The 16,541-nt window shown below is 44.2% G+C and overlaps 2 protein-coding genes across 2 annotated transcripts; both read left to right on the top strand.

Moving 5' to 3' along the window:
- Window positions 1-141: 141 nt before the first annotated feature.
- On the top strand, window positions 142-3,689 carry LOC110522776 (beta-sarcoglycan-like). The gene is made up of 6 exons (XM_036969379.1): window positions 142-291; window positions 1,115-1,324; window positions 1,508-1,693; window positions 2,098-2,289; window positions 2,450-2,581; window positions 2,855-3,689. Exons 1-6 carry the CDS (start codon window positions 277-279, stop codon window positions 3,059-3,061), a joined length of 942 nt encoding a protein of 313 aa, XP_036825274.1. The 5' UTR covers window positions 142-276; the 3' UTR covers window positions 3,062-3,689.
- A 2,258-nt stretch (window positions 3,690-5,947) lies between these two features.
- On the top strand, window positions 5,948-16,062 carry LOC110521660 (mucin-12). The gene is made up of 5 exons (XM_021599394.2): window positions 5,948-6,111; window positions 6,350-6,784; window positions 9,330-9,499; window positions 9,607-9,952; window positions 10,678-16,062. The coding sequence occupies exons 1-5, from the start codon at window positions 6,096-6,098 to the stop codon at window positions 15,507-15,509; spliced, it is 5,799 nt and encodes a 1,932-aa protein (XP_021455069.2). The 5' UTR covers window positions 5,948-6,095; the 3' UTR covers window positions 15,510-16,062.
- Window positions 16,063-16,541: the final 479 nt, after the last annotated feature.

Below are 16,541 nucleotides of genomic sequence, written 5' to 3'. Positions count from 1 at the left end.
CCTGTTGCGGGCCTTTCCCATTGGCTGGTTTAGCCAGGAAGGAACCATCTGTGATAAACATGGACTGTAGCCTACAGTGATCCAGCTATGAACAATTTGATAAAAAGGCTTCAAATTCCACCTGCTAATATAATAATTACCCTAATAAAAAACTCGTCACAAGTATTAAAACTGGACAGATATATATTATTTAATTCATTTGAATGAAGTGGTCTAGTCCACTGTCTTTCCGGACTCCGGAGCTGTCAAACGCTTTGGAAGAGGGGGAGGGTGAACATGGCGTCTGAGCAGGTCTGTTTCCAATAAGACATTATTGTTTTTCTACATTTTGCATTCCCGTTTTGCTTTCCAAACGTCGGTGGTTTAGATGTAGGCATCTATATGCACTACGAACTCATTTGAAAGGAATTACGGTATTCGGGCGGGCGTTGTAAAGCGTATGCGGAATATCCATAGTACGCTATCACGCTTCCAAGCCCTGTACTACCGTTACGCTTTTTATGATAGACATAGCTCGAAATAACGGCTTGATTGCCGCAGTTTTTCCACGGCATTGGGAAGTTTAAACTGGTTGTATTACCCCAAATCATGAAGTTATCTTTTCATTAGAGTTGAATATGGACATGGACTATTCATATTTGTTACGTGGAATATGCGTGTACTTTATTTTTAGTCATTACCTACAGACAGAGAGACCCGGGTGTTTAATTGCGCGCATTCCTCAGAAGCAACCTGTCTATCCAGCGACGCCTGCATAAAGTCTAATAAAATAGAATGTGGTGGTTACAATATGTGGTTCTGTACTCAGAGATACAGTATATTTGTTACATTGTAACTACATATGACAGCTAAATAAGCTGTCAATTGGGTTGTTACAATGTATCAACTACTAGGTCAACTAGATTGCAGAGTGGGAAAAAAATAACATGTGGTAGTTACAATGTATAGAACTCTTAATGTTTAATCTCACCCAGAGAGGTGTACAGTGAAGTCTATGCTTTGATTGATGGGGACCACCCAGAAAGTGTTGTTTGTAGATGTCACAGCAGTATAGCATGTTAAAGCTGAGTGAGCCTACTGAGCCTTCACATTGCTGCTGTTCTGTGTGCTGAAGGAGAGTTCTAATGGGCCTGTGAAGAGGTCCATGAGGGAGAAGGCCATGGAACGGAGGACCACCAACAAGGAGCACAACAGCAACTTCAAGGCGGGCTATGTGCCCATTGAGGAGGAGCGCCTGCACAAGACAGGCCTGAGAGGACGCAAGGGCAACATGGCTGTTTGCATCATAGTCCTGCTCTTCTTGCTGGCTCTCATCAACCTCATTGTGAGTGCCCAATGACACACAAAGCATCCTCTGCATAATGTCACCATTCTTATTTATCTGAATTCACTTTTTAACTCAGGCTAGTATCATCAGAATGTTAGTTATGGATATGTTATAACTAGTTCTGATTACGACAAATCAAGTCAATATATCTGAATCTCTGACATTTGTCCCGTCTCTCAGATCACTCTAGTGATATGGACAGTGATCCGCATCGGGCCCAGTGGTTGTGACAGTATAGAGTTCCATGAGAGTGGGCTGCTGCGTTTCAAGCAGAAGGCAGACATGGGCGTGGTCCACCCACTACACAAGAGCACTGTGGGGGGCAGGAAGGACCAGGACCTGGTTATCACCGGCAACAACAACCCGGTGAACTCAGGCAAAACACACTCGCTTAGGAAAAATACACTCACTTAGGCAACACACACACAGAAACACACACACACACACACACACACACACACACACACACACACACACACACACACACACACACACACACACACACACACACACACACACACACACACACACACACACACACACATACACACACACACACACACACACACACACACACACACACACACACACACACACACACACACACACACACACACAGAGAATAGATTCAGAACACACAAATACATTGGTATAAGCAGTCTATACACACACACTTCCCCAGTCTGATTAATGTATTCATACCCAGATATGAATACCTTAATCAGACTGTATGCTCTTACATGTATATGGTTTTTGTATATGTGTTCCAGGTGGTGTTTCAGCAGGGCTCCACTAAGCTCAGTGTTGAGAAAGAGAAGACATCCATCACCAGTGACATGGGCATATCCTTCACTGACCCCCGCACTCAGAACACCTTCTTCAGCACTGACTTTGAAAACCACGAGTTCCACCTGCCGAAAGGAGTCAAAGTACTCAGTGTGAAGAAAGCCTCCACAGAAAGGGTATATTCCAGGCCAACAGAAGCCATCTAATAAAACATGTAGCACCACAAATAGTGTTACTGTAGATAAAATACATTCTAGTATCCATTGCTGTCATTGATTGATTTATTTTTATCCCAGAAAAAAGTGGTAGATCTCTGAATACTCTCTCTGCTTTCAGATCACCAGCAATGCTTCCTCTGACTTGTCCATCAAAGGGGACAGCAAGGCCATCATCCGCGGCAATGAGGGGGTCTTCATCATGGGCAAGACGGTGGAGTTCAGGATGGGAGGGGACATCGAGCTCAGAGCTGTGAGTGTTACCCCTTACCCAATTTGGTCTACATGTTTATCAGGCCCTCTCCTCGGGCCCCCAAGACTTTTCACATTTTTCTTTTAGCCCTAAACTGGCACACCTGATTCAATTAGTCAAAGATTTGATGATTAGTTTACTAATTGAATCAGGTGTGCCAGTTTAGGGTTATAACATAAATGTGAAACATCTGGGGGGGGGTTGGGAAACCCTAGTCTATGGTGTATTGCATTCCATTAAAAGTTATGGTTAACAAGGTCTTTCTCTTTGCAGGAGAACAGTATTGTTCTGAACGGGTCGGTGATGGTGAGCGTCAGTCGCATGCAAAACTCCTCAGTGGGGGCCAACGTGTATTTCGACGAAGGTCTGTTGAGGTACAAGCTGTGTATGTGTGCAGACGGCACTCTGTTCCGTGTCCAGGTGAAGTATCAGAACATGGGCTGCCAGACCTCAGACAACCCCTGTGGAACGGCCCACTAAAGAGACTGGAAGACAAACTGATGTTACACCATCCATCCTGTCCTACAATTAACAGATGGTCAAGTATGGCCAGCCAATGTTGAAATACCCTATACTGCATACACATTCAAAATGTAACACCCAGAAACACTCTCTTTTTTTATGGTGGCCTTTTTGTTTGTCTGCATATCCGCTTGGCCAAAGATAAGAGCTACATACTGTATTATCATTTTGTTTTGTTTAGACTTAGAGCAGCACACTATATGAGGTAACAACAGACACAGCACTCTACCAAGCAGTCCAGTATTATTACCGGTGTTCTGGGTATTTATATTGATAATGATTTGCTTATGTATATTTCCACTGGCAGCTGTGTGTGACTCGAGTACAAGTCACCCTGTATTAGGCATCAGCCACTGATCACTTAGCCACTATATTTATGTTTTGATTATGGTTAGTTAAGGAGTAATGAGTTGGAGTTAGTGGGATATGTGCAAGGGTTAACACTTAAAATAGGAAACATAATTTTAGCTTAAAATAGGAAACATACTTTTAGTGCGCCCTACATTGCTATCTACAGTGCATTCGAAAATTCTTCAACATTATGTTATGTTACAACCAATTAAAATTAAAAAACAGAAATACCTCAGTTACATAAGTATTCAGACCCTTTGCTGTGAGACTCGAAATTGAGCTCAGGAAAAATCTTGTTTCCATTGATCTTCCTTGAGATGTTTCTACAACTTGATTGGAGTTCACCTGTGGTAAATTCAATTGACTGAACATGATTTGGAAAGGCACACACCTGTTTATATAAGGTCCCACAGTTGACAGAGCATTTCAGAGCAAAAACCGAGCCATGAGGTCGAAGGGATTGTCCGTAGAGCTCCTAGACAGGATTGTATCAAGGCACAGATCTGGGGAAGGGTTCAAAAAAATGTCTGCAGTATTGAAGGTCCCCAAGAACGCAGGGGCCTCCATCATTCTTAAATGGAAGAAGTTTGGATTCACCAAGACTCTACCTAGAGCTGGCCAAACTGAGCAATCGGGAGAGAAGGGCCTTGGTCAGGGAGGTGACCAAGAACCTGATGGTCACTCTGACTAAGTTCTAGAGTTCCTCTGTGGAAATGAGAGAACCTTCCAGAAGGACAACCACCTCTGCAGCACTCCACCAATCAGGCCTTTATGGTAGAGTGACCAGACGGAGGCCACTCTTCAGTAAAAAGCATATGACAGCCCATTTGGAGTTTGCCAGAAGGCACCTAAAGGACTCTCAGACTATGAGAAAGATTCTCTGGTTTGATGAAACCTAGATTGAACTCTTTGGCCTAAATGCCAAGTGTCACATCTGGAGGAAACTTGGTACCATCCCTTCCGTGAAGCATGGTGGTGGTAGCAATATGCTGTGGTGATGTTTTTCAGCGGCAGGGACTGGGAGATTAGTTAGGATCGAGGGAAGCATGAACGGAGCAAAGTACAGAGAGATCCTTCTTGAAAACCTGCTCCAGAGCGCTCAGGACCTCAGACTGGGGCGAAGGTTCACCTTCCAACAGGTCAATGACCCTAAGCACATAACCAAGACAACGCAGGAGTGGCTTCGGGATAAGTCTCTGAATGTCCTTGAGTGGCCCAGCCAGAGCCCAGATTTGAACCTGATTGAACATCTCTGGAGAGACCTGATAGAGCTTGAGAGGATCTGCAGAGAAGAATGGGACAAACTCCCCAAATACAGGTGTGCCAAGCTTGTAGGTTCATACCCAAGAATATTTGAGGCTGTAATCTCTGCCAAAGGTGCTTCAACAAAGTACTGAGTAAAGGGTCTTAATACTGTGATAATAACAAAAAAAAAAGTGTAATACATTTTGAAACATGTCTAAAAACCTGTTTTCGCTTTGACATTATGAGGTATAGTGTGTAGATTGATGAGAGGGAAACAAATATTTTATCCATTTTAGAATAAGGCTGTAATGTAAAAAAAGTGTGGAATAAATCAAGTGGTCTGAATACTTTTGGAATGTCCTGCACATCTGCCTTCTCATCCTGTATGTGCCAAACATTGTCTCTGTGTTTTCACAAGGGAAGAGATTGGAGTGTCTTTAGTTTCGGTGCCAAATGAAATTCATTTTCATGTGTCTATAATATCATACTGCCTAATGCTCAGAAACAGGACAATTGTAAGATATACTACAGATTAATGCAGTCAGCTGCTTGTTGTTGTTGTTTTTTGGGGTGGTATTCATGAGGCTTTTGTGTTTGTTTCAATTATACATTTTGATAACATTGGTTTGAAACAAATCATTTTGAGTGACATTTTGTGCAACATAACATGAGTGGCAGTGCTACACGTGTGATGTGTATTTACTTTGTGCTAACTGGAGTGTATATTCAATTGTTGCTACGGTAACAGTGTGGTCATCATCTCAAGCAGCAATATGGACTCCATGCCTTTTATTTATGTATGTATTCATTGTTTTCCACTGGAAAAAATGGCCATTATTTATCTTCCATGTTTGTTTAATAAAGGGTTGTGCTGTGTTTGAAAGGCCCTGTTGTCTTTTGTCAATTTGCAGTTTTATTTTCATGTTTAAAACCACCCTTTTTGTGCCCTATCCCACCATGCCCACTTGGAGGTGTTATGCCACAATTCATTTAGTGTGTATTACATGTTTACTACATTTCACACTGTAAAGGGGCTAAATAACCTAGATTTCTTTTTTAGCTTAATTCAGTTCCGATCCAGTGATTTATCAATCAATTGTAAATCCAAGCTAGGCTTAGTTGTCCTTGTTATGAGGATTCCTGGCAGCACAGTTACCTATGAAGGAGAGGGTAATAACATCCTGGTAAGACATTAACCATGGCATGTGAATGATTGAGGGAATCTGCGAAATGCTTATGCCATTTTTGTGTATGTGCATGTCTGACTCAACATGGCAGTACACACTGCAGACTTTGATCTGAAACTACAGGAGACAAAGTAAAATAATATGCTACCTTTGCCGGTGCACTGGGTGGGGAGAGAGTGAGAGTCACAAGTTCGCTTCGGTTGTATACAATGCGTACACGGAAGGGTGAGTTAGATTTTTTAAAACGATTTCATTTAGATTTTTGTTTATGACGTGTGCCAATATTGCAGTTTGATTTCTACATTCGAGAGTAATGTGTGTGTTTTGATTCCATTTGGGTGTTTTTGTATGTGTTAGATGTATTAGATTCATATTTAATACGGTATGTGTTCAGATATTGTCTTTCATGTTGAAACTCACATTTCGCTAACTTTAGTTATTCTCTCTTGTTTTACCTATATAGGCACAGGGCGGTTTGTGATGGCTGTGTCTCAGTGGATGTTCTGTGCTGCAGTGCTGCTCCTCCTCATCCAGGGGATCCAGTGTTCTCCCGTTCCCCCTGCTTGTCCGGAGTCCTGCCTTTGTCAGAAAGGTCTGCTAAACTGTTCCTTCGCTGGCCTTTCCCAGGCCCAACAACATGTTCCATCCACTGTCACTGAACTAGATCTATCTCACAACCTCCTGAAGTCCATTACCCCCTCATGGTCAAGTTGGAGGCTTAAGAGTCTATGGCTTGGACACAACAGCATCACTCACCTGTCTCTGTGTGTGCGGAGGACCTGGAGGGGTAAACATTGGAAAATCCCCCTCTCACGTAGCCGAGGGAGATGTGTGTCCTGGGCCCCAACTCTGCAGCTGCTCTCTGCTGAGAGGAACCAGCTAGAGATGATTCCTGAAGGTGAGTCTCTCTCTCACACACACAAATACATAAGGAATTGCTTCGCTGTACTATACATGTAGTTACACTAATCATGAAAATGTGACTTTGCCTAACACACATACAGTAAATAAGCACACATGCTCACACACACACATTCACACCCATACGCCTGTGAATGATTATCCTTAATAATTAGGACTTTGCTCTAAAAGAAAATGATTAAACCAGCCCTGCCAATCACAAAAATAACTTGACAAACCATTGCACAATCTTCAGCCAATCTTAGAGGCTGTTTACTGACATTCCAATGGCTCATAAGAGGGTGTAAAAGTGCAATGATTGTGTTTTAAAAGAGGGCCAAGCCTCAATCATCATTTTACAGTAGTAGTTAATCTCTCTTTGTCAACATTCCATCAGAAGAGTTGAACCTTTGAGTTGTATATGTATCTGCTGGTGACTGTGAGTGTTTTCTCCTAGTTTGAGGTTTGTGAGGACTGTGGGCAGTTGTTATGTGAGCTCTGTGAGACAGACAGAGGCCTCTCTATGCTGCTTGATATTCTGCTCACAGTCTCCCAGTGCTCCTCTAATGAAGCCCAGGCCCACAATGTCTCACTTCAGCTCAGCAGTCTCAGCCTAGAGAGAAGAGGAGACTGGGGAGACTGAAAATCATAGTGTGAAATAAGTGCTGTCAATAGAAAATCCTTGGCTTTAATCAGTCATAACAGTACACATATTTCTACCCAACCCCAGTGATTGTTTGTTGTCCCAGGCAGTGGTGTAAAGCACTTAAGTAAAAATACTTTAAAGTGTTACTTAGGTCGTTTTCTGGGGGTATCTGTACTTTACTATTGATATTTGGACAACGTTTACTTTTGCTTCACTACATTCAAGTATGAAAATAATGTACTTTTTACCCCATACATTTATCCTGACACCCAAAAGTACTTGTTAGATTTTGAATGCTTAGCAGGACAGGAAAATGGTCCGATTCACACACTTATCAAGAGGACATCCCTGGTCATCCCTACTGCCTCTGATCTGGCGGGCTCACTAAACACAAATGTTTTGTTTGTAAATGATGTCTGAGTGTTGGAGTGTGCTCCTGGCTATCCGTAAATAAATACACAACAAGAACCTTGTGCCGTTTGGTTTGCTTAATGTAAACAATTGGAAATGATTTATATACTCTTACTTTTGATTCTTAAATATACTTTGCGGTAACACTTTACTTGACACCCAGTGCCAAAAACACAACATGACATGCTTATAACAGCTGACATAACTTGTCATAACCTGTCATAATATGGTCATAACACTGTCATGACCCATACATTTACACCTGCTGTGACATGCATTGCATTATGTTTTGTCTGGTTATGACACGTAGTACATAAGAGTGTTAAAACCCACATTTATTCAAATTCGTTTTTCCCCTGCCAAGAAGTTTCCTTTTGTTTGAAAGTTTGTTTCTTAAATCCTTTGTTGTTAGTGTAATGAATTCTTTAGTCATGTGTTTTTAGATCAGATTTTAAATAGCTTGTAGAAAATACACTTTATGACACTGTCATGAAGCATTATGAGCTTCATAATCATACAAGCCAGACAGGCCTTTCATGTACATGCCCTTATATTAGTCATCAGTCAAAAAGAGGGTGTCTTATCCTGCTCCTGAAATCTGCTCCTGAAATCTGCTCCTGCATTCATCCCAGTCATCAGCAACAGAATATTGGGGTAGTTGCATGTCTGACATCAATGTGTGTGCAATTACAATTATAATTTAATATGGTCAATATATATATATTTTAAATATAAAAATATATATACACACACACACAACATAAACATACTGTTGACACTGGCTACGATGTAATGGAATCCTTTGCCTTGTGTGGTAGGTTTTGTGGGTTTTTACACTATTTTGTAGGTGTCATAACCAGCCATAAAATCACGCAATATATGTCACAACAGGTCTAAATATATGTGTCATAACAGGTTATGACAAGTTATGTCAGTTGTTCTGACATATAATGACATGGTTATGATGGTATCATAACATGTTATGACGCTAGGTGTCAAGTAAAGTGTTACCACCAAATACTTTTAGACTTTTACTCAAGTAGTATTTTACCAGGTGCCTTTAACTTTTACTTGAGTCATTTTCTATAAAGGTATCTTTACTTTTACTCAAGTATGACAATTGGTTACTTTTTCCACAACTGATCCCAGGATGGAATGTTCAGCGTAGATAAAAACAAAACGGTTACAAGTACTCTACCATGTTATTGTCAATCACTCAAATACTGTTAGACCTGTCAGTTATAGGGAGCTGTAAGGGCAGGTATACATTCATCTCTGATTGGTCGGCTGCTTGTAAAGCTCTGAGAGGAATGCTGGACTGCTGCCCGTGTATAGAACAGTACAGAGGTGAGCAGGGGACTTACACCTTACAATTACTATCCTCTGTGCATTCACACTGAGGACAAACAGGGGCCGCCCCAGTCATCTGTGTAATTACACCAATGTTACTCCAATGTTAGGACTGTGTTTGTGCTTTGTCCTTCAGGCCTGGGAGGTAGTGAGTTCCTACAGGTGCTGCAGCTCTCCCACAACAGGATTTCTGACCTGCGACCTGGAGACCTGAGCAGGTGCCCCCTTCTGAGAGAGATCCATCTGCAGCACAACCGTATCTCCAACCTCCACCCACAGGCCTTGGGGGACATGCCAGAGCTCAGGGTAACTATACACATGATAACTACAACATCATAACAGTCATTTTGTTATCCTTTTCCTCCCACCTGACCAGATTTTTGATATTCATGTTCATCATGTCATCCTTCAAGGTCCTGGATCTGAGCTTCAACTTGTTGACCACGATCACTCCATCAGCCTACCTGTCGCTGCGTAACCTGAATGCCCTGGTGGAGGTGAGTGGGAACAGGTGGAGGTGTGACTGCAGCCTGCGGAGCTTGAGGAGGAAGATGGCCTACGACAGGGACATGGCCCTGCAGCAGACCTGGAGGGGGGTGGTGTGTACATCCCCCTCCACCCACGCAGGTAGAGACCTGCTACACCTGGAGGACAGTGACCTCACCTGCTCTACTGCTGAGAACAGGGCGGGGCTCCACCAGGATGTGACAGTGGATAAAGGGACGGAGATCCTGCTGCCCTGTGGCTCTCCAAAGCAAGGTAACACACTTCTTTCACGGTCTCCCAAACTCGGTCCTGCCCCCCCCCCATGTTTTGTTTTTTGCCCTAGCACTACAAAGCTGATTCAAATAATCAAAGCTTGATTATGAGTTGGTTGTTTGAAACAGCTGTGTAGTGTTAGGGCTAAATCCAAAACGTGCACCCAGAGGGGGGGCAGGACCCTGCATTACACCAACAGTTAAAGGCCAAGTCTAGTCAAAAACGTGATTTCCCTGTGTTTTATACGTATATATTTCAACACTATGAGATTGGAATAATAATGTGGCATTGTGAAAATGATGATAATGCCCTTTTAGTGTGCGAGCTGTTTGAAAAGGCCGACTGAAATTTCAGCCTGTTTTGGTGGGAGTTTTGGCCTGCCTAGTGACATCACCAGGCGGTAAATTAGTTAATATACTAATAAGAAAGAGTTCCAAACCTCTCTGCCAATAACAGCTAGTTTTCAGTTTTCCGTTCCCCACTCAGACCACTACCAGACAGTTTTAGCAAAATTAGAGCTAAGAAGCTATTTTTGTTTTCTTTTTGACCATTTTAATTGAAAACAATCACAGTAAAGTACTTAATTGTTATCCAGAAATAAAAACAGATGCATTGGACCTTTCATTTCTTTGTTTGTGTGTGTTGAGTATATAGCTAACAACCATTCGAATTGTAATCACGCTTGGCTTTATAATAGTCTCCCACTGTTTGTGTATTTGTTCTAGATTCAACATGGTGGACGCCCAATGGACAAGTTCCTGGGAGCCAGGCAGGCCTGCTGATCAGTGACATCACAGAGCGAGACGCAGGACTGTACGTGTGTGTCTCTGGGCCTCACGAGGAGTTTGTGTCTGTATTCAACCTGCTTGTTCACAAGGCACAGAGGAAAACTAGAGACACTAGGAGTTTACACAGGGAGCGGCTACAGATTAACTCAGAGTTAGGCAGCATCCAGGGGGAAGGTCAGGAGACAGACTTGAACTCTCTAGACCTCCACAGGGCTACCCAGAGAACACAGTCTGACTTGGTCCTGGCTGTCTGCCTGTCTGTGTTCATCACCTTCCTGGTAGCATTTGTAATTGGTGCTCTGACCAGACCTCTCCTGGACGCTCTCTGGAGGAGGTGCTGTAGCTGCTGTAACCGTACCAAGCAAAGCGCCTCCCCACCACAATCGGTCTCCTCTGCTGGGCAGTCCCCCTACGATAACAAGGCCTATTCAGATGAGGATGAGCGAGAGGAACTAGGGACACACAGGGAGAGGAGAGTGACATTTAGTGGACATCCTTCAGAACAAAGGGATCAGAATAGTATTCCATACTATGATACTGTGGCCAATGGTATGCAGGACAACCTCGCTGGGGAATATGATGCAACATATGAGAATGTTCAGGAGAGGGATACCTCACACCCCTCCCTTGAGGTCTATCACCCGCCTGAGGAGGAGAAGCCTAGGCCACGGGGCTCTGTCAGCTCAGGAAGCTTCCGACATGACAACCCAGAGACAGACACTCACAGTGGAGACCTCTCTGATATGTCTCTGAGTGAACCACAAAGGGGAGCTTACCCAGTCCATACCCACGGCATGGAGTTTGAATCCATCCCCGACCCAGAACAGTTGCAGGGGTGTCGAAGCTCGTCTGTGTCTTCACACTCTGACCAGGAGAGTCCAGATAAGGATCAGGATATGGACTGGCCCAAAGACAATTTGGCTCAGAGATTGGAGGAGCGCAAGACCCGGAATAATTCCTGGGAGCCTCAATCCCCCCAGAAGGAAGACGACTCCTTTGAGCGGAGTTCAGATTTCCCTACAGTTAAACCAGTTGATGTTCTACAGATCAACATTGGCAGAGTGGGTGAGATCCCTGGATTTACTTATAGGAAATCAAACATGGCAGATCCCAACCCCATGGATCCTGAGCTGTGGAATGACAGCGGAGAGAGCTTTGAGTTCCCTGATTCCATCCAAGGTGCATCGGCACGATCCAGTAGTCAAGATCTGTCAGGTTCTGCTTTTGCCGATCAGTTGAGAAAAGACTATGAACAAGCGTGGAATAAAGAAACACTTGTGAAAGAATGGAGGGAGAATGATGAGTCCAGCTCCAGCAACTCAAGTGACAGTGGGAATGAACCTACAGAGTACACTGTGAACCCAGAGATGGGGGTAGTGAAGGAGAAGGAGATTGTCCAGGATGCACTACTTACACATGATAGCACAACAGACCCTGCAGCAGCGAACCCCTATCTCAAACATGATGTCAGTTTGGACAAGCAGCACTATAAGGACCCAGTCAGTCCCTCTCCAGGTGAGGATGGATTTCATGTAAGTGAACTGAGACAGGAAGTTCAACGCTCTCATTTGTTTTCAGAACACTCTGATTTGTCCAGTGATAGTAGTGATGAACCCACAAAGTCCACAGTGAACAAGGATAGCGATGAGGAAGAGGAGGATGAAGCTCAAGTCCCAGCTGTGACACACAAAGGTCCATCTCTCAGTCTTGGAGACATTAATGTATCTTTGGCCTCAAGGAAAGCTCTCAATATTGGCTTCTCCAAGGATGGTTTTCAATATCAACCAGAGCCTGAGACAAGGTCGCCTGGCTTGGATCGAACCACCCAGAGTGCCATCAGCACAAAGGAGCCCCTTCCCCAAACTTCATTGCCCTCAGACGTGGCAAGGGTTGAAGACCCACCAGTTTCAGTCTACATCCCCAGACTCAGTAAGCGTTTAGATACTCAGCCTCCTCAGGAAGCTTCACCTGCTCCCGCAAAAACACCACCACCCTCTGAATCCTCTTCCAGCAGTGAGAGTGAAGATGAGACTACAGATAACTCAATGAAACTTGACAGAGAGGTCCCAGATGTCTCACAGAAGAATTCATCTCTCAGTCTTGGAGATATTAATGTCTCTTTGGCTCCAAGGAAAGCTCTCAATATCGGCTTTTCCAAGCAAGGTTACCAATATCAACCAGAGCCTGAAAAAAGGTTGACTGGCGTGGGTCTTTCTTTCCAGAGTGCCATCACCCCAAAGGAGCCTTCATTGCCCTCAGACGGGACAAGGGCTGGAGAGTCTCCAGCTCCATTCTATATCCCCAGCCTCAGGAGATGTCTGGATATTCAGCCTCCTCAGGACACTACACCTGCTCCACCACAAACACCACCACCCTCTGGTTCATCCTCTTCTAGAAGTGAAAGTGAGGATGAGACTACAATGAATCAAAAAAGAGAAGAGAAAGCTGTCCCAGATTCATCTTTCATTCCCGCAGGCATTGATGTCTCTTTTGCACCAAGGAAAGCGCTCAATATTGGCTTCTCCAAGGAGGGTTTTCAATATCAATCAGAGCCAAGTTTGACTGGCATGGGTCTAACCTCCCAGATTGCCATCAGTACAAAGGAGCCCTTTCCCAAATCTTCAATTCCCTCAGATGGGACAAGGGATGAAGAGTCTCTAGTTCCACTCTATATCCCCAGTTTCAAGAGACATGTGGGCATTCAGCCTCCTCAGGAGACTCCACCTGCTGCCTCACAAACACCACCACCCTCTGGTTCATCCTCTTCTGGAAGTGAGAGTAAGGAACTTGACAGAGAGGTCCCAGATGTCACACAAAAGGATCCATTTCTCAGTCTTGGAGACATTAATGTCTCTATAGCCCCAAGGAAAGCTCTCAATATCAGCTTCTCCAAGGAGGGTTTTCAATATCAACAAGAGCCTGAGACAAGGTTGCCTAGCTTGGATCTCTCCTCTCAGAGTGATATCACCCCAAAGGAGCCTCTTCCCCAACATCGATTCCCAGAAGGGACAAGGACTGGAGAGACTCCACTAGATATCCCCAGCCTCAGGGGCCATTTAGATATTCAGGCCACTCAGGAAACTCCACTTGCTGCCCCAGGGTCACGCCGACCTGCTGGTTCATCCTATTTTAACAGTGAAAGTGAGGATGAGATGACAATGAATCAAAAAAGAGAAGAGAAATCTCAGGACTCCGATTCATCTTTCATTCCCGCAGGCATTGATGTTTCTTTTGCACCAAGGAAAGCGCTCAATATTGGCTTCTCCAAGGAGGGTTTTCAGTATCAATCAGAGCCAAGTTTGACTGGCATGGGTCTAACCTCCCAGATTGCCATCAGTACAAAGGAGCCCCTTCCCAAATCTTCAATTCCCTCAGATGGGACAAGGGATGAAGAGTCTCTTGTTCCACTCTATATCCCTATTTTCAAGAGACATGTGGATATTCAGCCTCATCAGGAAACTCCACCTGCTTCCCTACGAACATCGCATAACTCTGAATCAACCTCTTCCAGCAGTGAGAGTGAAGATGAGACTACAATGAACCAAAAAAGAGAAGAGGAGAAAGCTAAGGTCCCTGATGTCACATATAAGTATCCATCTCTCAGTCCTAGAGACACACCCATGAATGTCTCTTTTGTTCCAAGGAAAGCTCTCAATATTGGCTTCTCCAAGGAGAATTTTCAAAATCAATCATCAGAGTCAAAGTATGAGAGTATAACCACCACAAATGATAGAGGTTTTCAGGAAGATGCCAAGCCTGCTCCCAAAACATCAATATTTTACTCCACCTCCTCAGACAGGGCGAGAACTGAGGAGCCACCAGTTCCACTCTACATCCCTGGACTCTGGAGGCATCAGAATATCCAGCCCTCTCAGGATGCCACACTGGCCGAATCATCCTCTGCTAGCAGTGAGAATGGAGATGAGCTTACAGAACACACAAAGAAACCAGGGAGAGACGTCACAGATTTCTCGCTCAGTCCTGGGGACACGCCTATTAATGTCTCCTTTGCCCCAAGAAGAGCTCTCAATATCAGCCTTTACAACTCAGCCAGTACCACAGATGAGGTGGAGAGGAAGACCGGAGCAGAGGACAGGTGGGAAAGGCCAGGGCTTGGTGGTCTGAAGGCACTGTCAGAGACACAAAGGTGGGACACAAAGGACAGTTCTACAAACATGAATGTTTCTTTCTCTCAAAGGAGTGCTCTCAATATCAACTCAGACAGCAGAACAGATGAGGTGGGCAGGAGAGCCAGAGCAGACTACAGCAGTCCCATACTAGAGCGTACCATTAGCAGAAAAGACAGAGGCTTTGAGGAAGAAACCAATCCCTCTCCCCAACTGTATTTACCAAAAACATCATCCCCTTTCTCCACTTCCACTGATGAGGCGAGGCCTATAGAGTCTCCACTCCAAATCCCCCGCCATAGGAGGCGTCTAGTTGTAGACATTCAGCCCCACCTGGCTCCACCTAGTGCCCCAGGAACACCACCACCTTTCCCAGAGGGAGAAGAGGCAGCTGGTTCTGGATGGAGGAGCAGGGGACAACAGAGGTGGAGAGCCATAGATGGATTTGGCCGTACATCCATGACACAGGGAGATGAAGGAGAGAAGAACTATATGGGGTTATTGGCTGCTAAACCATTCGGCACAGCTCGTCAGTACCAGAGCGTTACCCCAGAAACCATTATGGCCACACAGCATAGTGAGATCTCCGAGAGGGATGGTTCTGACCTCACCTTCTCCACTGTAAGACACAGTGAGGCTTAAGACCGACTGTATTTGTTTGTGCTGATTTAAGATAAGTTGCACTTAATATTGAGAAAAACGCAGCAGACGACAAAGAGATTAGAAGTTGGATTTTATATTTTATTACAGAATTATACTGTTCTTACATTGTTGTAAAATATGAGTAATTTGTGGTGGAAAACCAGACACGTTTATTGTAATGAAAATGGCTGTTTATATGACTTTGAATGATATAATAGACTGAGGGATTGTAAAGGTAGGAGCATTAAACACTGTTTGAATTTCCCAGATTCACATCCTTACCTACCTTACTCGATACACAAATCCCCTTTTTTCTTTGCCACAAAATATATATCTTCATGACACTGCCTCTCCACATGATGTGTATGCACAGACTGGTCATAGACTAGACGTAACATGGCAAACGTAAATCCGGGACCCTGATATTAGTATGATACACTATATATACAAAAGGATGTGGACACCCCTTAACATGACTGTTTTCAGCTATTTCAGTCACACCCATTGCTGACAGGTGAATAAAATCGAGCAGACAGCCATGTAATCTCCATAGACAAACATTGGCAGTAGAATGGCCTTACTGAAGAGCTCAGTGACTTTCAACGTGGCACCGTCATTCTGATGCCACCTTTCCAACAAGTCAGTACGTCAAATTTCTGCCCTGCTAGAGCTTCCCCGGTCAACTGTAAGTGCTGTTATTGTGGAATAGAAACGTCTAGGAGCAACAACGGCTCAGCCATGAAGTGGTAGGCCACACAAGCTCATCGAACGGGACCCCTGAGTGATGAAGCGCGTAAAAAAACGTCTGACCTCGGTTGCAACACACTACCGAGTTCCAAACTGCCTCTGGAAGCAACATCGGCACAATTACTGTTTGTCAGGAGCTTCATGAAATGGGTTTCCATGGCTACCTGCCCCAATGCATAGTGCCAACTGTAAAGTTTGGTGGAGGAGGAATGATGGTCTGTGGCTGTTTTTCATGGTTCGGGCTAGGCCCCTTAGTTTCAGTGAAGGGAAATCTAAACGCTACAG

This window comes from Oncorhynchus mykiss, chromosome 30, assembly GCF_013265735.2.
Source record: "Oncorhynchus mykiss isolate Arlee chromosome 30, USDA_OmykA_1.1, whole genome shotgun sequence".
Lineage (NCBI taxonomy): Eukaryota > Metazoa > Chordata > Actinopteri > Salmoniformes > Salmonidae > Oncorhynchus > Oncorhynchus mykiss.
The sequence above is the reverse complement of the archived record's forward strand: the minus strand, read 5'-3'. Positions and strand labels throughout refer to the sequence as shown.